This window comes from Asterias amurensis, chromosome 7 (genome assembly GCF_032118995.1).
Source record: "Asterias amurensis chromosome 7, ASM3211899v1".
NCBI classification, from domain to species: domain Eukaryota; kingdom Metazoa; phylum Echinodermata; class Asteroidea; order Forcipulatida; family Asteriidae; genus Asterias; species Asterias amurensis.
The window spans coordinates 2,389,802-2,411,033 of NC_092654.1; the positions used below are offsets into that span (position 1 = coordinate 2,389,802).

The 21,232-nt window shown below is 37.1% G+C and overlaps 1 protein-coding gene and 1 long non-coding RNA gene across 3 annotated transcripts in view; both read left to right on the top strand.

The window, feature by feature from the left end:
- Positions 1-12,981, top strand: part of LOC139939486 (uncharacterized) — a 52,504-nt gene extending 39,523 nt beyond the window's left edge. For both annotated transcript variants that reach the window (XM_071935443.1, XM_071935444.1), the window contains 4 exons: positions 495-672; positions 3,810-4,145; positions 4,556-4,679; positions 5,109-12,981. In XM_071935443.1, the coding sequence (XP_071791544.1) occupies positions 495-672; positions 3,810-4,145; positions 4,556-4,679; positions 5,109-7,185 (2,715 nt within the window). In that variant the 3' untranslated portion in view covers positions 7,186-12,981. The remainder of the gene's footprint in view (positions 1-494; positions 673-3,809; positions 4,146-4,555; positions 4,680-5,108) is intronic.
- Positions 12,982-16,909: 3,928 nt separating this feature from the next.
- On the top strand, positions 16,910-20,917 carry LOC139939784 (uncharacterized). Its single transcript, XR_011786352.1, has 3 exons — positions 16,910-17,011; positions 18,255-18,346; positions 19,147-20,917. It is a non-coding gene; the product is annotated as an uncharacterized lncRNA (long non-coding RNA).
- The last annotated feature ends 315 nt before the right edge of the window (positions 20,918-21,232 follow it).

The following is a 21,232-nucleotide window of genomic DNA, read 5'->3' on the forward strand; positions in this document are numbered from 1 at the left end:
GATTGTGTTTATGTACACCAGATAAAACAGTGTCACATGAGCTGGATATTTTTTATGATGCATGCTGATCAAATATAAACACACAGATATAAGCTCCTCAAACGAACTTTGAATATTATTGTTGACTAAATAAAAATGATTGGTCATCGCTGAAATAAAATGGTGCTTACTATCTCTTGTATTTACTTCCATGCAATGTCATAACTAAGTTAGTCATAATAATTTAAAGTAGTGGTTTTATTGTTGTAACTGTAACCAAAAAGCAGGTTATAACTTTCTTCATGAAAGAAGTATTGATTATACCATGCAATATCTGAGCAGTAACTCACAATAATCACAACTTGCTTGTTAGTTTAAAATCATTGCCTAACATTTGGAAAAACTATCCAGTATCCACATATCAAACATTGACAATTGTCTTTGTTTCAAACCATTTTAACCATTATTATTTAAACCATATTGACCATCTTCCTTTCTCTCTGTCCTTTCTCCAGCTGTCGATCCAAGAACTTTTGTCAACCTCTTGTAAAGGGGAGGCAGCCGACGCAACGTGTGATGTCATAGTTTACGACCAGAGCACGCAAGACGTCAGCCGATTATCGCCGGACAGCTTTGTAGTTGTACTTCTCAGCAAACTGGCGGAAACATTCAACAGCGTGTCAATGTTGTCAGGTGGGTAGAACTTCTCAATCTTATCTCGCATCTAGCATCTCCTTTTTCTCCTTACTCCACAAAAATATAGTCTCCAAGATCCGTAAACGAAGTCAATAGCAACCAGCAGTGTCCACGAATGCAAAGCCCTTAATTTGTTTACCTCACAAAAATAAAAAAATAAATTCCACTTAAATGTTTTCAAAATAAATTATTTCAGAATTTTGATGAAATTTTTGTGTTTTTCAAAACTTTTTTTTTGAGTTGTGATTTCATCTATTTTGTGAAGGGGTAAAAAAGATCAAATTTACACAAATATGATTTGACTTTCCGTTTGGTTTTTAAGAACCATAAAACCATTGAAACAAATTTCACATCTTATGAGAAGAACAATGAATAGATGAAAGATTAATAAATAGCCCCACACTTATCGTGAAGAGCGTTTTTTCAAAAATTTAACAAGAAAATTGCCAGCAGTAGCATCCAGTGTCTCATCTCATTTAGTGATTCCTCCATTCATAAAAATAAAAAATTGAGAAGAGGAGGAAAGGAACATCTCTCTCCATCCCCAAGAGAAATTTATTCTCCAGTTTTTGATTTGCGTGGAATACTTCCCACATGACGCTATAGTGCCCCCAACATTCTGTGCGTAGCCTTACACACGTTCCTAGTAAATTGTACATATAACGTCAAGCCGCGATGAGATATATTGCCAACTATTTATAGGGAGTCCACGGAGGAGGAGGTGTAAGTTATAACGAGCAGCCATCTGCCGACGCTGGGGCCACAAACATCAATGATAGGCCAAATAAAAATAAAAACATGTTTAGCGTCCCCGCCAGCTTCCATTTTTAGAGGCCACCTCTTTTTTTTTTTTTCTCTTTTTTTAAATGACTTGTTTTCCCTTTTTTTTTTCGGAACCAAAAAAAGTCCCCCTTCCTTTTTTCAAAAAAGGGAGGACGCTAAACATGTTTTTGTTTTTATTTGGGCCTTATGTATGGAGAGAAGGATGAGTCATCCTTTTGCTTACGACAATACGGGGTCGGTTGGGAGAGAGCGCTCAATATAGATTGCATACGGCTCACGGTCATGCGTCTCATGTGTAGTGCAATGACACAGATGGCAGGGCACAATTCCCCCATACTGCTGCTGCTGTGTTAGACTCGTCCAAGGTCTTTGCCCATTCACAAAATACGGATCTTTTCTAGAATGAGCAGGAACGGAAGTGAATTTCATTGACCTTGTCGGGATGTTACTAACACAACTGCTAACATTGTTAGTAGTTGTTGGATCGAATAAAAACCCAGCAAATACGTCAGTGGTTATCAGCTGTTAATTCTACATATGAAAACACAACTTTTGACCTCTGTGTACTTAATTAGTCGAGAGCAAAATTGTTAACAAATAGGGAATGTTTGTTTTTTTAACTAGTGATTGTTCACACTCTATTAAAGCAGTGGAAAATCAATATTTTTTTAACAGCAGATTTAATAATAGGGAATTAATTTTACTCTTTGTACTTTGTTTTAGTCATCTCCCTTAAAAATACCAACAAGATCGGTCGAAGCAGAGCAAAACAAAACTCTTACACAAAGTTCAAAGATACATAATGTAGAGTAAACATGGATCACTTGTTTGTCAGAGTTTTTAAACTGGTGTAGTACTTTGAGAAAGTTACATTCTAGGCTAAACTGACCCTGCTTTGACCATGAATGTTACACATCACAGTATAGCTGGATAGCCAAGCTGCTGGAAATATAACACCTGTGATATGGGATGGTTTAGTGGTCAGGGACACATATGAGGTAAACAAGACGAAGAAGTTGTTATTTTTTTCTGAGAATCTGAGGGATGAGGCAAGGAGAATTGAAGGTTCCTCCGCAACAAAAACACATTTTTCCCAAGGAGAGTATGTGAGGAATTTTCATGTGTGGGTTTGTTTTTAGGACGGGCAAAACAATTTTGTTTTGAACGGAAACATTCAAGTTGACTTCTCAGATATTTCTGTGTCAAATATTGCACGACAAGATGAGCTTTTTGTGTGGGTTATGCTTTTTTAAGACGGCCAAAACAGTTTTGTTTTGAAAACTTAAATATTCAAGTTGACTTCTCAGATATTTCTGTGCCAAATATTGCTGGATGAGATAAGCTTAAATCTCGTTTTGCTTTGATATGGAGACCTCATCACAAAATGTTTCTCTCCAAACACAAATTCAACTGGAATTGATAGGCCTATGTGGTTTTTACATTGTTTACTCTAAGTGTCTTTCCACCCACTAATATTGGCCCTATGTGAATATAAGCATGTGTATACGTAGTCTGTACACCCACGCACTTAAAGTCACTTACATACTATACACCACCAGTATTTTTGCTAATATTTAATAGTTACACGCATCATAAAATCAATAGTCAACATGAGGTAGACTTCCGTGTCATGACGCCCGCGTCGCCATTCTGTCGATATCCGTCTTTGAGGGAATTTTTTTCAAACTATTAACGTGTACGTCGCCAATTAATCTTGGCATGGTTGGCAAATGACCGCTACATCCTTAGCACAAAAGGACATAATGCAAAAATGAAGCTGGCATTTTGAATAGGTATGGCTGCCGTTAATTAGAGGGGTATGACGCAGAGACTGTAGGGTATCTTAGCTGGAAATCAGTCTGGGGTTGTTCTGTTTATAGCGCACCATCTTAACGAATTCTTAGAGGTTTCCCCTCCGATGGCTCCCACATTACAACTCATTTACGTGATTCCGTTTCTTAAAACGTTGAGTAATCTCAAGTAAAATTAGTTATCTTTTTCTTTTTCCAACAAGTACAGTATCATACGGTTATTTATAATTCAAAACTATTGTTAGTTACAAAGTAATTTCTTTCTATATGGGGAGTATTCAGCCTTTTGCTGCCGTGGCTCTCTGAAGGCTCTTTCAATGATGCAAGTGTCACGACATGGAATTGAACCCACATCATGATGACTAACCAACTAGAACTTGAGTCTGTTGCACAAGACCGCTTGGCCATGGCATGCTACAATTCAAGATTATGTTGGGAAAAAACTAATACACTTTGATCTCATTATCTGTAACGATATTTGAACAAATAAATATCCTACATTTTATAACAATTTCAATTTTGTTTCATCCTTTTCTACAGGGGGATATAACGCCTTTAAGACGTCTTTCCCGTACCTGTGCGAGTCTCAGGACCAAACACAATGCACGATGCGTGGCCCGACCTTATCGCAACCCTGCCTTCCCGTTGCCAAAGTGGGACCAACCCGTGTGCTCAACTACCTCTATGTCGGCTCTCAGCAGGATGTCTTGAACGAAGACATCATGAGAGCCAATGGCATCAACTACGTTTTGAATGTCAGTAAGACGTGCCCGTCACCAACGCACATCGCACCGGGACACTTCCATCGGATACCGGTCAGGGACAACTACGGGGAGAAGTTGCTGCCGTGGTTTGAGGATGCCATGAATTTCATCGGTGAGTCTTCTAGAATTGTTATTTTAAGAGAAAATGTTCTTAAGTTGCAGGAATGTTCAGAAATCTCCATCACAAAAAAAAATCCCACGAAGAGCTCTCTCCTAAATACCCAAGTATGATCCCAGTTCTTACCCAAGGAAAACACAGGATGTACATGGCATCCTTCTAATTTGTGCTTAGCAGACAATTGTTAAGCAATATTGTCAGCTTAAGCAGCTCTATGAAATTGGGCCACGGTACATTGTTGCTTGTCATTTCACTTTTCAACACAATCAATAACATGACATTCTGTATAATTACTGTCAATATATATTTTTGTTAAAGTGTACCCAGAAAAGTGTATTAACTAGTTATTATCATGAAAATGAGCACCATTTAAACTTGGAATTCTGATCGTTCTTTTCCCACAGAAAAAGTGCGTTCCGACAATGGCTGTGTGATCATCCATTGCTTAGCTGGTATATCAAGATCACCAACGGTTGCCATCGCGTACATCATGAAGCATCTAAACATGAATGTCGACGACGCCTACAAGTGAGTATTTTTATGCATTCAGCGCCTCTAGAGGGCACTGTTGTCGCTAATCATGCAGTAGCCTTGCATATCAACCTCAAGTCTGTAGTAAATGTTCAGAAATTAATCATTTTAAAGCTTTGGGAAAACTGCATTTCCTCAAAGACACTAAATTTCAATGACACTAAATTTCTCATAACTATTTATGACTTACATGTGAGATAAAATAATTGCCCGCGCAAAATATGAAAATATGTGGCTTATTGCTGACTTTTTTGTTGATAGGCTTTACAAGGTCTTATGACTTGCTTCTAGTACAAGTTTCGCTTATTTTTATTAAAAAAAAATTTCAAATGAAGGTCTTGAATTAGGCACAAATCATCTGTTTGTTGTAGCATATCATTTTTAAAGATCATTGTTAAAAGTCTTTCTCTGCTTTCATCTCCTCAGGTATGTCAAGGAGAAGCGCCAGTCCATCTCACCGAATTTCAATTTCCTCGGCCAACTTCTTGAGTTTGAGAAACGGATTCATGGGGAAAACCCAACCCCCTCATCGTCGTCAGATTCGTCAAAGACAACAACAACAACAACAAATAGCCAGTCTACCTCTGCTACAAAGCCAGCATCATCACTTCAAATGCAATCGCCAGCCGATGTCAAGTCGCCCTCGACTTCAGCAGCCACTCCAACTGTCCGGATTTCCAAGCCGGACGCGCCGTTTCCGGCACCAATCCTTTTGACAGAGGAATCGCAACCGGTCGTCGCGGAACCCACAACCCCTCTAAGTGCCGAACCAAGAACTTACAAGAGATCTATCAGCCGGCAGAAAGAAGGAGAAGTAGCGATTCCAGCCGGAGTTCAAAGTCCAAAGTTTAATAGAACAAGAACAATTCCTAGACCGAGCGGGCTGGATGTCAGGGTCTCCAAAATCGGGCCGATCTTTCTCGGCTCGCCACCTTTGTCCGACTCCAAGAAGCCACGATCTGGTCATAATAGTCCTAGTGGCCTTTTGGATCAACTAGCCTGGGGGACGAGTCACCTCAGCGTCAACTCACCAGAAGTCCGTCTGAAGAATCCGTTTGTGGAGGCCTGTGCGAGACTAGCCGAGTGCCGGGCACGGGAAGAAGCAGAAACCGGAGCCCAGAATAAAGTCCCAACGAGCCAAAAATGTCAAACCAAAGCTGACTCGACACCTACAGTCAGTGAGGAGCCTGTTAACGTTCCCGTTGAACCACTTAAAAGTGACACTCAAGGACCTGCTGCAAGTATCCTTCAATCCCAAAAGGCTGAATCGCACAAGTCGGCAGCGAGTATCCTACAGTCTAAGAACAATGAAATGCAAGAGCGAGCTTCCGCTTGCCTACCAAATAGTTCCAATTCCAGAGGGACTGTCACCTCAACGACAGCTCCAAAGAAGGAGGACCAGAAGAAATGCATGGATGTGAAGCGATTGGGCAACAACAGCAAGTCAGATTGTAGAATCAAGAGCAAGGGAAGATGTAAGTCTCCCCGTGCTGGCAGCCCAAGACCATCACAAACCTCTCCGAAACATACTCATGCGGGCAAGTTGCAGGTCAACGTCAAGCCAGGCAAAGAGTCACTTCAGATCAAGACCAAAAAGGTGCCCTCACCCAGTGAAACATCCGTTGGCTTTCAGTTCGGCCGGACACGGGTTGGGAAATTTGTGGACGCCGTACTTCCAAACACAGGGACCAAATGCAAGACGGGTAAAGCCAAGACCAAGGAATTACCACAGCTTATGGTGGCTAAGAGAGTTCATGTGCAACTCGAGACACCAAGCCAACTCTCGCAAACAACCACAAGTAACACAGTCTCACCGAACGATTCTCTGAATCCGTTCTTCTCTCGACAGATCAGTTCCCAGTCTCAGAGTAGCGACAATAGTTCAGGTATATCACCATCATGTGAGAGTGAATCTGGATCGCTGGCTGAGAGCAGCCCGTGTAGTGCAGGAATCTCTCCAAACTCCCCGGGCCAATCACCAAATCTATTTGATAGTCTTGGAAAACTAGTTCGCACTCCGCTACTCGAGGTGAAATCCTGTCCAACCTTCTCTACCATAACAGAGACGGAGAGTTCGCAATCATCCATGCCGTCATCCGCGCCGTCGATAGAAGAATGCAAAACCAATGTGTGGCAGAGGCGGAAGGATTGTGGCTACAGCTGCGAAGAGCCGCCAAGACCTGATCCCACGCCCTTAGACAGATTAAGCGGATATACCTCAAAACGTAGTTACATCATCGCGGATCACACAGACTGTGAACGCAACGACATGCGATGTAATCGTAAAACACCCATGGTGGTAGCTGGCCGCAGCGCATCCTGCGAGGAAATCAGCTCTTGCGCTCGGGAGGCGGTATCCGAAATCGTTGTCAGACCGAGGAGAGAGATCATTGAGCTGAGTAGCTACGGAGGTATGGATGGGGATGAGGATGATTACGACAGTCGATCGTTGAGTAGTCAACGCTCATTGAGTAGTAGCTGTGAAATGATCGAGGTATCATGACCTCATTTGACCTCTCATGGTTTAATATAACAAAAAAAGGGTATAATGATAACACTGAAATATCCCGTAACTAGATTCAATGAAATAAGCTTAACAAAATGAGAGGATGTTTTCATGATGTTTTCTTCTTTTTTTTGGAATCAAAGTTTCTCCCGATTTTGCAATCAGAGGTTTCGTACCAGTTTGCAATCGTGGTTTCATCCTAGGTTGCATTTGAGGTTTAATTCCTGTTTGCAATTGAAGTTTTATCTGAGTTTGCAGATTCAGTTCAATTCAAGGTTGCAAACGAGGGTTATCCGAGATTGCAATTGTGGTTGCAAACGAGGTTTCAACAAAATCCCTGTCAAATTTCGTCAATGATTGATTTTTGGGCAGAGTAATTTTGAGTTTATTTTAGAGGTTGTTGTGACTTAAGTTTAGCTTTTGGTTTTCTTATTCATCAACTCATGAATGTGCAACAGAGATGTGATTTAGTTTGTAGGAAAGTGAGGATATGTTCAATTTATAGCGAGAAAGTGACCAGACGTCATTTATTTAGTTCCTATACAGTACAATATCTGTGCTTTCTGTTTGACAGAAAAATTGAAGAAGTATTTTTCCTGTATTTATGTATATTTTACACAAATTATTTGTATATAACGACAAGCCAAAGTGGCGCTTATATGTCTTGTATATTGTTATAATTATTATCTTGAATTGTTACTGTGGCATATATCAGTAACTCTTTTTAGTATCATATTGTTTATTAACGGACACGGACTATTTTGGAAGTAGATTTACGGTGGTAGACAGGAGTTAATGGGATAGTTTATCACACAGAAGACAATGCAAAAAAATACAAGTAACTTTACAATTCAGAATTTTCCTTTGATTTCAACTTAACAACTCTTTACTTTTGTAGAATGTAGTTGGGATTATTAACAACTGTGACAAAGATAATGTATAAACTTACATTTTTTATTTATTTGACGTCGTATCACCCCCGCTTTACTAATGGATTATTCCACTGTCTTGATGAAAAAGCTACGGATATTCCACCTTCTGAAGGGTGAATGCATAGAGACACACACTTGTAAACAGTACACTTTTTAAAACTTTAACAATGATTCCAGCCTTTATGCCACCCTTGAATGAATGGAATAACCCTTGTTTTGTATAGCGACATGGAGTCAACCATTTGTATATGCGGGGGAAGATGTGTTTCCCTTTTTGTTTTTTTGAACCACCCCCTCCCCTTTAATACACCCATCAACATTTTGTATTTAAAATTGGTGTCTAGATAAAGAGTGCGATCTTTTGTTGTATACTTTGTCGTATTCTGACGTATACTCTCTTTCGGTGATTTTTCGTGTGGCGTATGGAATACTTGTGAACGAGTCCTTTGAAAAGTGATTTTTTAACTACCTCCGGATGTTGTAGAGATTGACTTTATAATATTTTTATCTTCATAAGTGTCTTGTGTTAGAGAAAAGAAGAAGAAGAAAAAAGCCGTAGTGAAAAACGGTGCGAGAGACTTTTATTAGACTGAGCAGTGTGGACAATCTTATCTATTTAGAATCTATGAACTAGTCATTGAACTTTCTCTATTTTTGGATGTACCCATCGTGTATAAAACAAAATGTCACAAATTCACTTTTGTAGAAAAACGTCTGCATATTCCAGAAGTAACCATTTTAACATGTGTTTTGTGATGCAAGGTAAACTAGATAGTGCTAAGAACTTCCACTTAATGTCAATCATAGTAATAAAACAACACCCAAATCGTAAACATGAATAATTCATCAGTAGATTTACATATTGTTAACATTTTTACCTACAATTTAGTGAAATAAAATCACTATTTTTCTGTTCATCCGTTTTAGAAAAAGAATAAGTTGTCTCACTTTGACAATGTTTTGTTGTGTCGTATTTAATGGATAGTAAAACAACTCTGAATGAAAGATAACAAAAAAATTGCATACTGGTGGAACCCACTTATATTTTTCTATCTATTAAACCGGAATTTCTGTTGTTGAAAATATTTTATGGGAATGACATTGGTGTACACTCATGCTTCAACAATGTTTCAGAATGTTGTGCATACTCAACAATGACGGTATCGTGCGATTACTTAATGCACCTCAGGACATCTGCAAGTTAAATCTGCCTTCTTAATTCAATTCTACCTGCATGCTCCTCCATGGCACACAGATGCACTTACACCCTCATACTTGTGAAAGAAGAAAAAACTTGACCTGTAAATTTAACCTTCTTGACACCTCAAAAAAAGGGGATACATTTGTGGTCAAATCCTCACTTAAGTGTTCAAAGATGAGTGACATGTCTTAAAAATGTGAGTGACAGTTGTCCTCATCCGCAACTACTTTTACCACAGACCTTGTGTGGCAAAACCTAAGAGTCATTCCAAACCCATGGATTGAGATTTCTTGTCTCGAAATTGAAAAACAGGGAGTAATTTTTGTGTTTTGTTTGTATTGTTGAAGCAATTGTTTTGGAGTTCCTTTCAAACAGTTGGCACTTCTTGGTTTGGTTTTAGTCCTCTCAATTTTAATACAAAATAAGATACAGAAATGTCATAAATGCATAACCAGGATGGGTATTATAGAACTGTCTCCCATTGCAGTTGTTATTCGAGTACAATATTGATGCAGCAATTGCTGCGAAAACCTAATCCAGATGTTTCGGAAATCTCCCCAGTTGAAACAAAAAACCAAACACAACCTGTACGGAGAAAGAAGAAGAAGAAAAAATAGAAAATTTAATGCATGGGGCCAAGTGGGATCTGTTTAAGGGAAATGGGTCAGAACGCCTTGTGGAAACAAACTAAAGAAGAGAGGTAGCGAGGGGTGGAAAATTATCCGTAATGCAGGTCGGAAGTGATGTGTCCTATGCAGGCCAATCCTCTTACATGTAAGATGACTCATCGCAGTTTATGTGTGCTTCTTTATTGTGTGGTCATTCTGTGGACACGGGCTTGTTCTATACTGTCATGAGAGTTTCTGACAAGTTCAGGGATTGATCAAGTCCTTTTTCAAAAATATTTGATTTTTTTTATTTTTTTTTTCGCGGGGTGGGGGGGGGTAGTTATCTCAGTTCCTTCTTTGTGAAGTAAGCTTTGCATTTTGTCTTTCCGTACAAGTTATATCTTCATCGTCTTTGTTGATTTGTTGACGTTAACAGCGAATTGAAAATAAGCATTGTCGAATGGTTTAATAAGTACATGTGTTTGTTTCGCTTAGGACAAAGTGGCAACTGCTTTGTTTGCGAGAATGTAGAATGGGTTTTATCCGGTGTGTATCAGAGAAACTGTAAATTACTGTACATTTCTATAAACTACAAAATTTACTGCATTGATTCCTGTTATTTCATGATTTGAATGAGATAGAAAATCAAAGATTAATGGGCTAAAGATTGTATGGAAATCTCTCAAAAATGTTTGGTGCTTAGTATATTTTTGTGCCTTGAGAATAAGACTAGCCACAGAAATTTATGATGTGTTATTTAAACAAACAGTTGTTTTTGATGTTAAACTATTACAGTGTATGTTGTGCCAAATTGGTTTTATAGTTCACCATTAAACCGGTTCTTAGTTATTCAAAAGATGTATTGGTTGAACTGTTAACTTGTGTTAAACTGTTAAATTGGTAAGAACATCCAATGTTAGTCAACTACCTCCATGGTCAATGGAACCTTTCGAAGTTATGCATCTAACCAGTTTATGGTTGAAAACGTCAACAGTTAAACTGATTAGCATATTTCCAAAGCTTCTCAAGATGTTTTCGTTCTTCGGTTTGACCTGTGTGTTTAACCAGTTAATAGTTAAACCGATAACTTGGTTCAAGATCTAATTCACAGTTAACTAGTTGTACTATTGCTGTCAGTAATTCAGTTTTGATGTTTGTTTTAAATGGTTTTGCAAGATACGTATTGGATTAGGCCAACTTTATTGTTTCCTTTATAGGGCATCCATATTCAAGATGATTTCTCACTCAAGACAGGATGGTTATTAAGTCATTTAATTATTCAGTCATAATGTGATCAAGTCTTATATCAGAATACCTGTTCACAAACAAGAAAATATTTTTAAGTGTTTTTGCAAAATTGAGTTTTAAACTCACCCAGCTTGCTTAAGATCTCAATTTCTGCTCAGTAAGACTTGCTTAAAACTGTAAGCATTAAGCTATCGATATTTCCCTCATTCAACACTTAGACTGTCAGGTACCATACAATCATATCACGCGATTGACGTAGAAGATATCTCATAATGTAATTCAGTCTTGGCATATTATTATGTCGGACTGTGACCATTTGCACTTTCCGGCACGATGCTATATTTCCACTTCACCACCGTGCTATAATACAGTCGTGTATTTGATACTTCAACAAGGAACAATTAAATAAATGTGAACAAAAAAAAACCCTTCATAACCATGTCACACTAAGTGAGTTCAAATCACTAGGGCCAAATTTCATAAAGCTGTTAATCAGAAAATACTGCTTAGCAAATTTCTGCAAATTTCTGCTAAGCAAAAATTACATTGGGCACCAGTTGCATCATTCCTCATGGAATTTTGGCTGGTAACCAGTTTCTGTTAAGCAAGATTTTTCTGTGCTTAGTTGTAATGCTTACAGTTACACAGGCTTTATGAAATTGGACTTAAGGAGTGATTGTACCCAAGACCTTAAAACACTTCTAAGAAATAATCATGTGGTTGCAATGTAGATCTTCTCGTCTGTAGTAACTCAATTTCTGCCATAGTATGATGGTGAGTGAAGTCGTAGTTTAAGACCCAATCTCATTGTTTTTAATCTCTATTTTATACACAGAGGATTTCTATGAAATGAATCATGCACAGTTATGCATGTTTTTAAAAGAGAGGTTTTGGTGATAAATTATATTAGTTACCATTTTTTTCTGCTGCAAGTTTTTTGTGGGATTCATTGGAAAACCGTGAGATTGGTACTAGTTTGTCCTTTTGAATTTAGAATGTGTTACCTTTAGTGCCCATAACCAACGGTAGATCTTTTAGATTGAAAACTTTGGTGTGTAGATGAAAAAATTTGATGCCCCCTGGTCCCAGTTTTTGTCCTTTAAAATGCAACTTTCCTGTTCTTCGCCCAACTTGAATGTATATCATTGAACCGTATGATTGTGTGAATTTGATCACCTGTAGAGAAATATTGATGTTTATATTTATTTCACTTTTTGCCAAGAACACAGTATATAATGGACATTATAAATCTTTGATATTGTTACTTAGAGGTCCAAAATTTATTTGTGAATTTCTGTATTTTTGGTGACACTTTTGAGAAAAAGAAAGTATATATTTAGGTGTTTAAAAAAAGTTGTGTTCTTGCCTTTGTTGTAAAGAAAAAACTATTTTGTTAGATGTACACACATGTACAAAATGGTACATTACTATTAACTTCCAATGGATTGTTATAGAGAGGGTTCAATTTGAGTTCATAACAGCATTACTGATTGGTCAAAGGGTGTCAAATGAAACTTACACATTACTAATAGCTAACCAATACAATTAGTTGTTGCATACTTTTGAATATGGCGTAAGTTTTCATCAACTCCTTTTGACCAGTTGAATATATGAAAACAAATGAACCAAAGGTTTAGAAGGGTACAAGGAATGCAATTTCATGGTGAAAAGTGTGTAGCTTATTAATAGGCAAAATGACTGTAGATTCTGAAAACTTTGTAGCTGTTTTGTTTCTTTTGTGTTGTTATCTGTAAATGTGGAGGTGAGATGAGCAATAAAAAACCGAATTATTCATCTAAGGTGATACTCTAAAACATCTTGATTCCAACTCTCATTAATTTTAAGGAATATTATTTATCCCTAGTAATTACTTGGATGTCTTTTGGCTGGAAAGCCTTATGGAGTGCGTGACTGAGCGGCTAGGGTTTAGAGGTGTTGATTGGGTCAGGGATAATAATAATTATCTTCAAGTACGTGCTAATCCTCAAATCAGATTGGCAGAATGGAGTGGTGATAAAAACCTATATTGCACGGCTAATATCACTACCATGCGTCTTGTGTGTTCTAGGTCACGCTCCAAGTTTGCTTGAAGATAAATATGTTGTCACACGCTCACTCGTGGAAATACGGAAAATATAGCGCGTCTGCGTCCCATATCCAACTCGGCCTTCGGCCTCATTGGATATGGAATGCAGAAGCGCTATATTTTACCGTATTCCACTTTGCGCTTTGTGTGATAGCTTATATAATGGTTGGTTCTTATATAGTCTCTCAGTGACGCTCATGGGGCTTCATCATTATTACCCCTGGTCACAGGGCCTGTAAGGAACACATTGCCTTGAATCTGGGGAGTTGGTCTAAACCGCTTGTTATGATATGCATATGGTTTAGAAAGGTGTTTTAAAAGCAGAATACAATGATTCACACAAGTATGCCTCGAAATTGCGTGGTTTTCCTTATACTTTGCGAACTAACGCGGTCTGCCATTTTGTGGAGTTCAAATGCTTTCCTTAGACCAAGGCAATGTGTTCATTTAAATCATTCCTTAAACCATCATCTCAGCTCCCTGGGGAGTATACGGCCTATGCTGCCAAGTATGTAGCGCGCCAAGCTAAATCAATCACAAGAACCTCTGCCATCACAGGTACCCATTTACCCCTTGGTGTGAAGAGAAGCGTTTGCAGTTTTGAGTGGCCTTACCGAGGTTCGAACCTACACCCTGATAACTTGGCCACCAGAACTTGAATTCAATGCTCTTAACCGCTCGGCAATGACACCCCATAGTAGGATGGTAGGGTTGGCAGCCAGGTTGCGGTTGGGCTCGGGGTTTATGTTAGGGTCAAAGTTCTGAATAGGATTAGGTAAAGTAGGGGCAAAGGTTAGGGCTCGAGTTTTTCGAACAAAGGGCAACGGTGATCAGTGTGTTTTCCAATTTTCTCGTCCGCTCAGGTCAAGCAGAACTTCTTCCACAGATGATTGGAACTGATTCAGAAAAAAAAAGCGAGTTGTTAGATTGACAGCCCCCCCCCCCCCCCCCCCCCCCCCCCCCGCGCCCCACCCCACACCGTTTCTCACTTCTCCGGGGTCACTGTATACCCACTTTACCTTAGGAATTTGAATAATTATTAAGGAAATCAATGTGCGGTGAAGAGGTTTTAAACTAGCGGTTAAATCCCAACGAGGCCTGGTTCTTGATAATTTACCGAGACGAAGTAGAGGTAAATTATATAGAACCAGGCCTCGGCGGGTTTAAACCATTTGTTGAAAACCGATTCCCATCCATAAATACCTTTCGGTCAAAAATATCATCACTTTTTGCTCAAAAAGTTAAGTAAATGCAAAAATTATATGTAAATTGCACAAAATGAGCGTGACCTTCAAGCGCTCTCTGATTGAGGGCGGAGCCTCCTTAAAAAAAAACCTTTTAAAATGTAAATAACTTAGAAAAACGAACCTTGTTCCTTTTTAGCCCCACTTGTGTGGCCAAGGATAGCTGAATCCTTAGCCACACGTCACCCCATTTCCTCATTCAGCTATTCTTGGCCACACAAGTGGGGCTAGTTCCTTTAACCATCTCCATGCTTTAACCCCCTCCGAAATCTTTATAAGGAAACCAAAACAAACCAATTCCCGTTTCAAACCGATTCCCGATTCCCGTTACCCTTTTCATTTTGAAAATTTTCGAGCAGGAAAAGGAAAAAGCAAACCCAACAATCGTAACAAAATACTTCACATCCAGCAAGACGTGTGATAATGTCGCGTGGTGTGTACACTCACTTCTCATCACAAAACTGTGGTTGCCTCTCAGAGGGCGGAGCAAGGGGGTGCCCCATTTCCCTTTTTAAAATGTAAAAAGAACAAAGAAAACGAACTTTGTTCCCTTAGCCCGTTTCCATTCCTTTGTAAGGAAACCAAAACGCACCGATTCCCATATTCATCTCAGTTTTCAAAATTTTCAACTGGTAACAGGAAAAGCAAACCTTTTTCCTTTTTCCGTTTTGGAATCCACGCAAAGCAAAAACGAACGTTGAAACCCTTGACCAGCGATCGTGTTATGGAACGCGAAAAAGGCAATAGGTAAAGGGTTCCGGCGTTTGTTTTTCGTTTTTTCTTTTGAAGATTCGACAACGGTAAAGGGTAAATGGTTTGTTTTTCGTTTTTCCTTTTTACTGATTGAAATACGGTAAAGGGTAAAGGGTTTGTTTTTTCCTTTTTCCTTTTTGAAGATTGAAATACGGTAATGGGTAAAGGGTTTGTTTTTCCTTTTTTCTTTTTCAAGATTAAAATAAGGTAATGGATAAAGGGTTTGTTTTTCCTTTTTTCTTTTTAAGGATTGAAATACGGTAATGGGTAAAGGGTTTGTTTTTCCTTTTTTCTTTTTCAAGATTAAAATAAGGTAATGGATAAAGGGTTTGTTTTTCCTTTTTTCTTTTTAAAGATTGAAATACGGTAATAGGTAAAGGGTTTGTTTTTCCTTTTTTCTTTTCCAAGATTAAAATAAGGTAATGGGTAAAGGGTTTGTTTTTCCTTTTTTTCTTTTTGAAGATTGAAATACGGTAATGGGTAAAGGGTTTGTTTTTCCTTTTTTCTTTTTCAAAGATTGAAATACGGTAATGGGTAAAGGGTTTGTTTTTCCTTTTGTTCTTTTTCAAGATTGAAATACGGTAATGGGTAAATGGTTTGTTTTTCCTTTTTTCTTTTTAAAGATTGAAATACGGTAATAGGTAAAGGGTTTGTTTTTCCTTTTTTCTTTTTCAAGATTAAAATACGGTAATGGGTAAAGGGTTTGTTTTTCCTTTTTTCTTTTTCAAGATTGAAATACGGTAATGGGTAACGGGTTTGTTTTTCCGTTTTTCTTTTTCAAGATTAAAATACGGTAACGGGTAAAGGGTTTGTTTTTCCTTTTTTCTTTTTCAAGATTAAAATAAGGTAATGGGTAAAGGGTTTGTTTTTCCTTTTTTTCTTTTTAAAGATTGAAATACGGTAATGGGTAAAGGGTTTGTTTTTCCTTTTTTCTTTTTCAAGATTGAAATACGGTAATGGGTAAAGGGTTTGTTTTTCCTTTTTTCTTTTTAAAGATTGAAATACGGTAATAGGTAAAGGGTTTGTTTTTCCTTTTTTCTTTTTCATGATTAAAATACGGTAATGGGTAAAGGGTTTGTTTTTCCTTTTTTCTTTTTCAAGATTGAAATACGGTAATGGGTAACGGGTTTGTTTTTCCGTTTTTCTTTTTAAAGATTGAAATACGGTAATAGGTAAAGGGTTTGTTTTTCCTTTTTTCTTTTTCAAGATTAAAATACGGTAACGGGTAAAGGGTTTGTTTTTCCTTTTTTCTTTTTCAAGATTAAAATAAGGTAATGGGTAAAGGGTTTGTTTTTCCTTTTTTTCTTTTTAAAGATTGAAATACGGTAATGGGTAAAGGGTTTGTTTTTCCTTTTTTCTTTTTCAAGATTGAAATACGGTAATGGGTAAAGGGTTTGTTTTTCCTTTTTTCTTTTTGAAGATTGAAAAATGGGTAAAGAGTAAAGGGTATGTTTTTAGTTTTTCTTTTTAAAGATTAAAAAAACTGTAACGGGTAACGGGTTTGTTTTTCCTTATTCCTTTTGAAGATGTAAACATGGTAAAAGGGTTAAGGGTTCTTGCTTAGTTTCGAAGCAAGAGTCATATAGTGATGTCGCGGGGGCGGGCAATCTAAAGGCATCGATGAGCGCCCTCTACTACTGCTCAAGAAAGTCAAAATGGCTACGTCGCTTCCACCAAAGTTTGATAGCTCAGCAATTCTTTCACATTATGTGCAATTCACCGGCCAAAATGCCTGCAAACAACTGAGTAAGGTGAGATGAAATTTATTTATACATTCTGCTGAAGATCTATTGCTGTAAATTTTATGATTTGAATCAGTCAAACTTAACAATTTATGGATTTGCTGGAAGTTGGCTGGCGGCCATTTTGGAAAATGTTTTTGTTGTATAAAAATAACCATCGTTTTCTTCCCTTATTCTGGCTTATCTTGTATTTTCAAATATTTAAATTTTGTTAATATTTTTGTTGTATAATGATAACCGTTTTTCTTCCCTGATGTCTTGCTTATTGTGTATTTTTAAACTATATATTTTTGTTGTACAATATGAACTTTATTTCTGCCTTATATATGACAATTTTGTGTTTTTTTATAAAATGTACTTGCATTTTCATGCCTGTCCCAAGAGATTGACTAATATTTCGGAAAAGTTTCCGTATGGCGCCACCACTTTTTCATTCGAAATAAAATAATATAGTATCTAATTTACCTGATTGATATATCCCTTTTTGTAAAAATGAGTGAAAAAGTGGTGGCGCCATACGGAAAGTTATCCATTTATACATCTATAAAAAATGCTCCTGGTCTGAACATCCATGAATCCGTGCAAAGGTATGTAAAAACATAACGTATAGCATAACTAAACAAAATTTGACCAACAAGGAATACTAATAATATGTTTTATTCCCTTGCCATGTATTTTCAGATAATTTTGTAAGTGAATAATTTTGTTGATTAATAATAACTTTTTCTTCCTTTCTTGCTTAAATGTGTAGTTGCAAATAAATTACTTATGTGAGTATTTTGTTGTAAAATAGTAACCATTTTTCTTCCCTAATTTCTTGCTTGTCATGTATTTTTAAATTTTTTAATTTAGTGAATATTTTTGTGGTACAATTTAAACTTTTTTTCCCCTCCCTTAATTTGACAATTTTATGATTGTTTTTATAAAAAGTCCCAAGAAATTAATGTATTTTTCAATATTAATTTTTATCAATTATTACAGGAAGTTTCCAGATCGGACTGAACCTCTTTAAGTTTTGTACATTGATACGAAACGCTCCTTTTTTGAACTTGATAAATTTCTCCATGTATCCGTGCAAATGTATGTAATAACATGACGTAGCATAACTAATAAAATTAGACCAACAAGGAATACTAATAACAAACTTTTCCTTCCCTCATTTCTTGCTTATCATTTAATTTTAAATTATTTAAACTTGTGAGATGTTTTCTTCCCTTGTTTCTGACAACTTTATGATTTTTTATGATAACAGGAAGTTTCCAGATCGACCTTGAGCCTCTTCAAGTTTAATACATCGATACGAAACGCTCGTTGAACTTGATCAGTTCATGAATCCGTGCAAAGGTATGTAATAGGGGCCTAACAAAACAAGTAACATTGACCAGCAAAGAATAATAATAATCGTTTTTTTCCCTTATTTCTCGCTTATCATATATTTTTTAATTATTTTATCTTCTAAATATCTTTGTTGTATGATATTAACTTTCCCCCCTTATTTCTTTCTGTAAATGTGTTTTTTAATTATTTCATTTAGTGAATTTTTTTGTTGAATGTATAATAACAACCGTTTTTCTCCCCTTATTTCTTGCTTTTCATGGATTCTTGAATAAGTCCCCTACCCCCCCCCCCCACACCCCTGCATTGATCAGTACCGGTAGTTTTATTAACAGTAGTCTTATAGTTGCCCCTTCAAGTTTCCGGGCTGAATTTTATCAAAACAGTAGCGGAAAACACGCTAAGCAATCATAGGTTACCGGCCGAAACACCTTAAATCACCATTGTTGGTACTGGTACCCCACTCATTTTATAAGCAAAGAAATCTATTAAGATGAAATTTCAGCTAAATCGTTGCCTGGAATTAGACCTAAGACCTTCCTTTCTTTCAGAAGTTTTCTGATATTTATGTTCAAAATTCTTCTTCTTGTTTACAGAGTTGACAATTTGGCCCAACTAAAGGGGCCGTTCACAGTTATCAAACTGTACACTTTTTCACTACCCCCTCGCACCCTCCCCCCCCCCCCCCCTAAAAGTGTAAAAAGAAAATTTGTTATCACAATTTGAAAGTTCTGTCCTAAATTCTGTAACTCTTTTTGGATTTTTAAATTTTTTATATAACCTGGAATTATTTTATTTTCACACCACAGTTACACTTCCATGGGTAGTGAAGAGGGTGCAGATCCTATCCGCGGCTCTCCACTACGAGAGGCAAGTTACCATCCAGCCTATATTATGCTACAAGACGGGGCAGACGAAAGGACAGGCCCAGGACGGAAATACTCCACTAGTCAAACAATCTCTGTATAAAAATATGATTTGGCACTGGACATCAGTGGCACAGATTCCCCTTAAAATAAATCAAAATGTCCACTGTGCATTAAAGCCATTATACACTTTCGGTAAACAGTATATATAAAATAACAAACCTGTGAAAAATTAGGCTCAATCGGTCATCGGAGTCGGGAGAAAATAACGGGAAAACCCACTCTTGTTTTCGCACGTTTCGCCGTGTCATGACATGTGTTTAAAATAAATCCGTAATTCTCGCTATCGAGAATTGATATTGTTTTACTGTTTTCTCAAAAAAGTAAAGCATTTCATGGAATAATGTTTCAAGGGAAGTCTATCACCATTACCTTCTGTAAACCCTGTAAATTATTTGTAAATCTGTGAACTTTTTATTTTGTTGCTGTACCGAAAGTGTATAATGGCTTTAAGCATTTATCTGAGACACAGCTATTCAAGAAGCATCAAATGTCACAGAGAAAGGACACAGTCAAAAGGCCATTCAAATTTTTGCATGGCCTGGCATCATGTCTGAAGCTTCCACTTCAGTAATAAAAACCCTGCAATTAAAAAAGAATACTTTTGAATCATTGCTCACCACTAAAATTGGTATAGCTACTCTGCTGGACACTCTTGGTAATTGTCAAAGACCACTATACTCTCACTTGGTGTATATGCGTAAACCAACAAATAATTTGAAAATTTTTACTCAATTGGTCACCAAAGTTTCAGGAGAATAATGAAAGAAAAAACACCCATGGTGCTTTCAGATCCCTCATAAAAGGAAGTCTGTTACTATTTGAGTGATGAATTACTCCACAATTGTGTACTTCAGAGGGAGCTGGGAGTGTTTTATTACGGCAGTGGCCTAATTTCATAAAGCCTGTAAGCATAAAACTTGCTAAGCACAATCAAATTGTGCTAAACAGAAACTGATTAAACAAAGACATTTTGCTAAGCAGTATTTTCTGCTAAACAGCTTTATACAATCGGGCCCATGCACAAGTTTACAAGTAGGGTACAGTGGGGTAAGAAGGGACACATAAACAGTTTTTTCATAATTACAATTCAACTTAACCAAAATATTATTTTGTCACATGGGCTTACTGATACTGAAGGTTGTTTATATTTTCACCTTTTAATGAAATTTCACTGGTTTTTGACAGCTTTCAGATACTTAAAACTTTACTTTATAAAATCATGTCATGTGGGCAGTTCACGTTTAGGGGAAAAACGCACATAGTAAGCACTATAGAGACCATGCAGGTTACAATTTTAGAGTTGAAACTTCCTTGGGTCACCAAGATAGTCCTAACTTTAGGACAGTACTTAGGGGGTGTTGTTTTACCAATTTCTCAAAAAGTTCAGCACCTCAGCAAGTAATATCCAGGAAGCTTTCTACCATCATTATCTTAAATAAGTGTAAGTTTAATTTAAATATATGGACCCAACCCCTTTAATGCCCGCCGTGGGTGTGACAAGCCAACAGATAGTTTCATTGATGTGATATTTGAAATTTACTTAAATTTATTTTCTTATACAAGTGGTGTTTTATGGCAGAAGATTTAACTATTTTTATGTATAATGAAGGTTGTTTTTGAAATTTGTAATAAATTATTAATGAACTTTTGACACGTTGTCTTTGAAGATTTGTGTTTTTGTTTTCCTATTTTGTCTATGAAAGTAAACATTTTCCAATTATTTTCATTAGAGAATAACTACCCTTTTTACATTTGGTTTACCCGAACAGTATTCATTGGGGTAGTAGTTTGTGTGGGTTCAAAAGTTAAAATGCAGTCAATGAGCACTTGTATTTTCGGTGAGGATAAAGTTTCACACAAAACTGATTTTTTTTTACTCGCACATAAAATTATTATGTTTTAAAACTGCACTGAGTACTTTCTGTGAAAACAAATCCACAGGCAACCACTCGGGAGGGATTCGAGC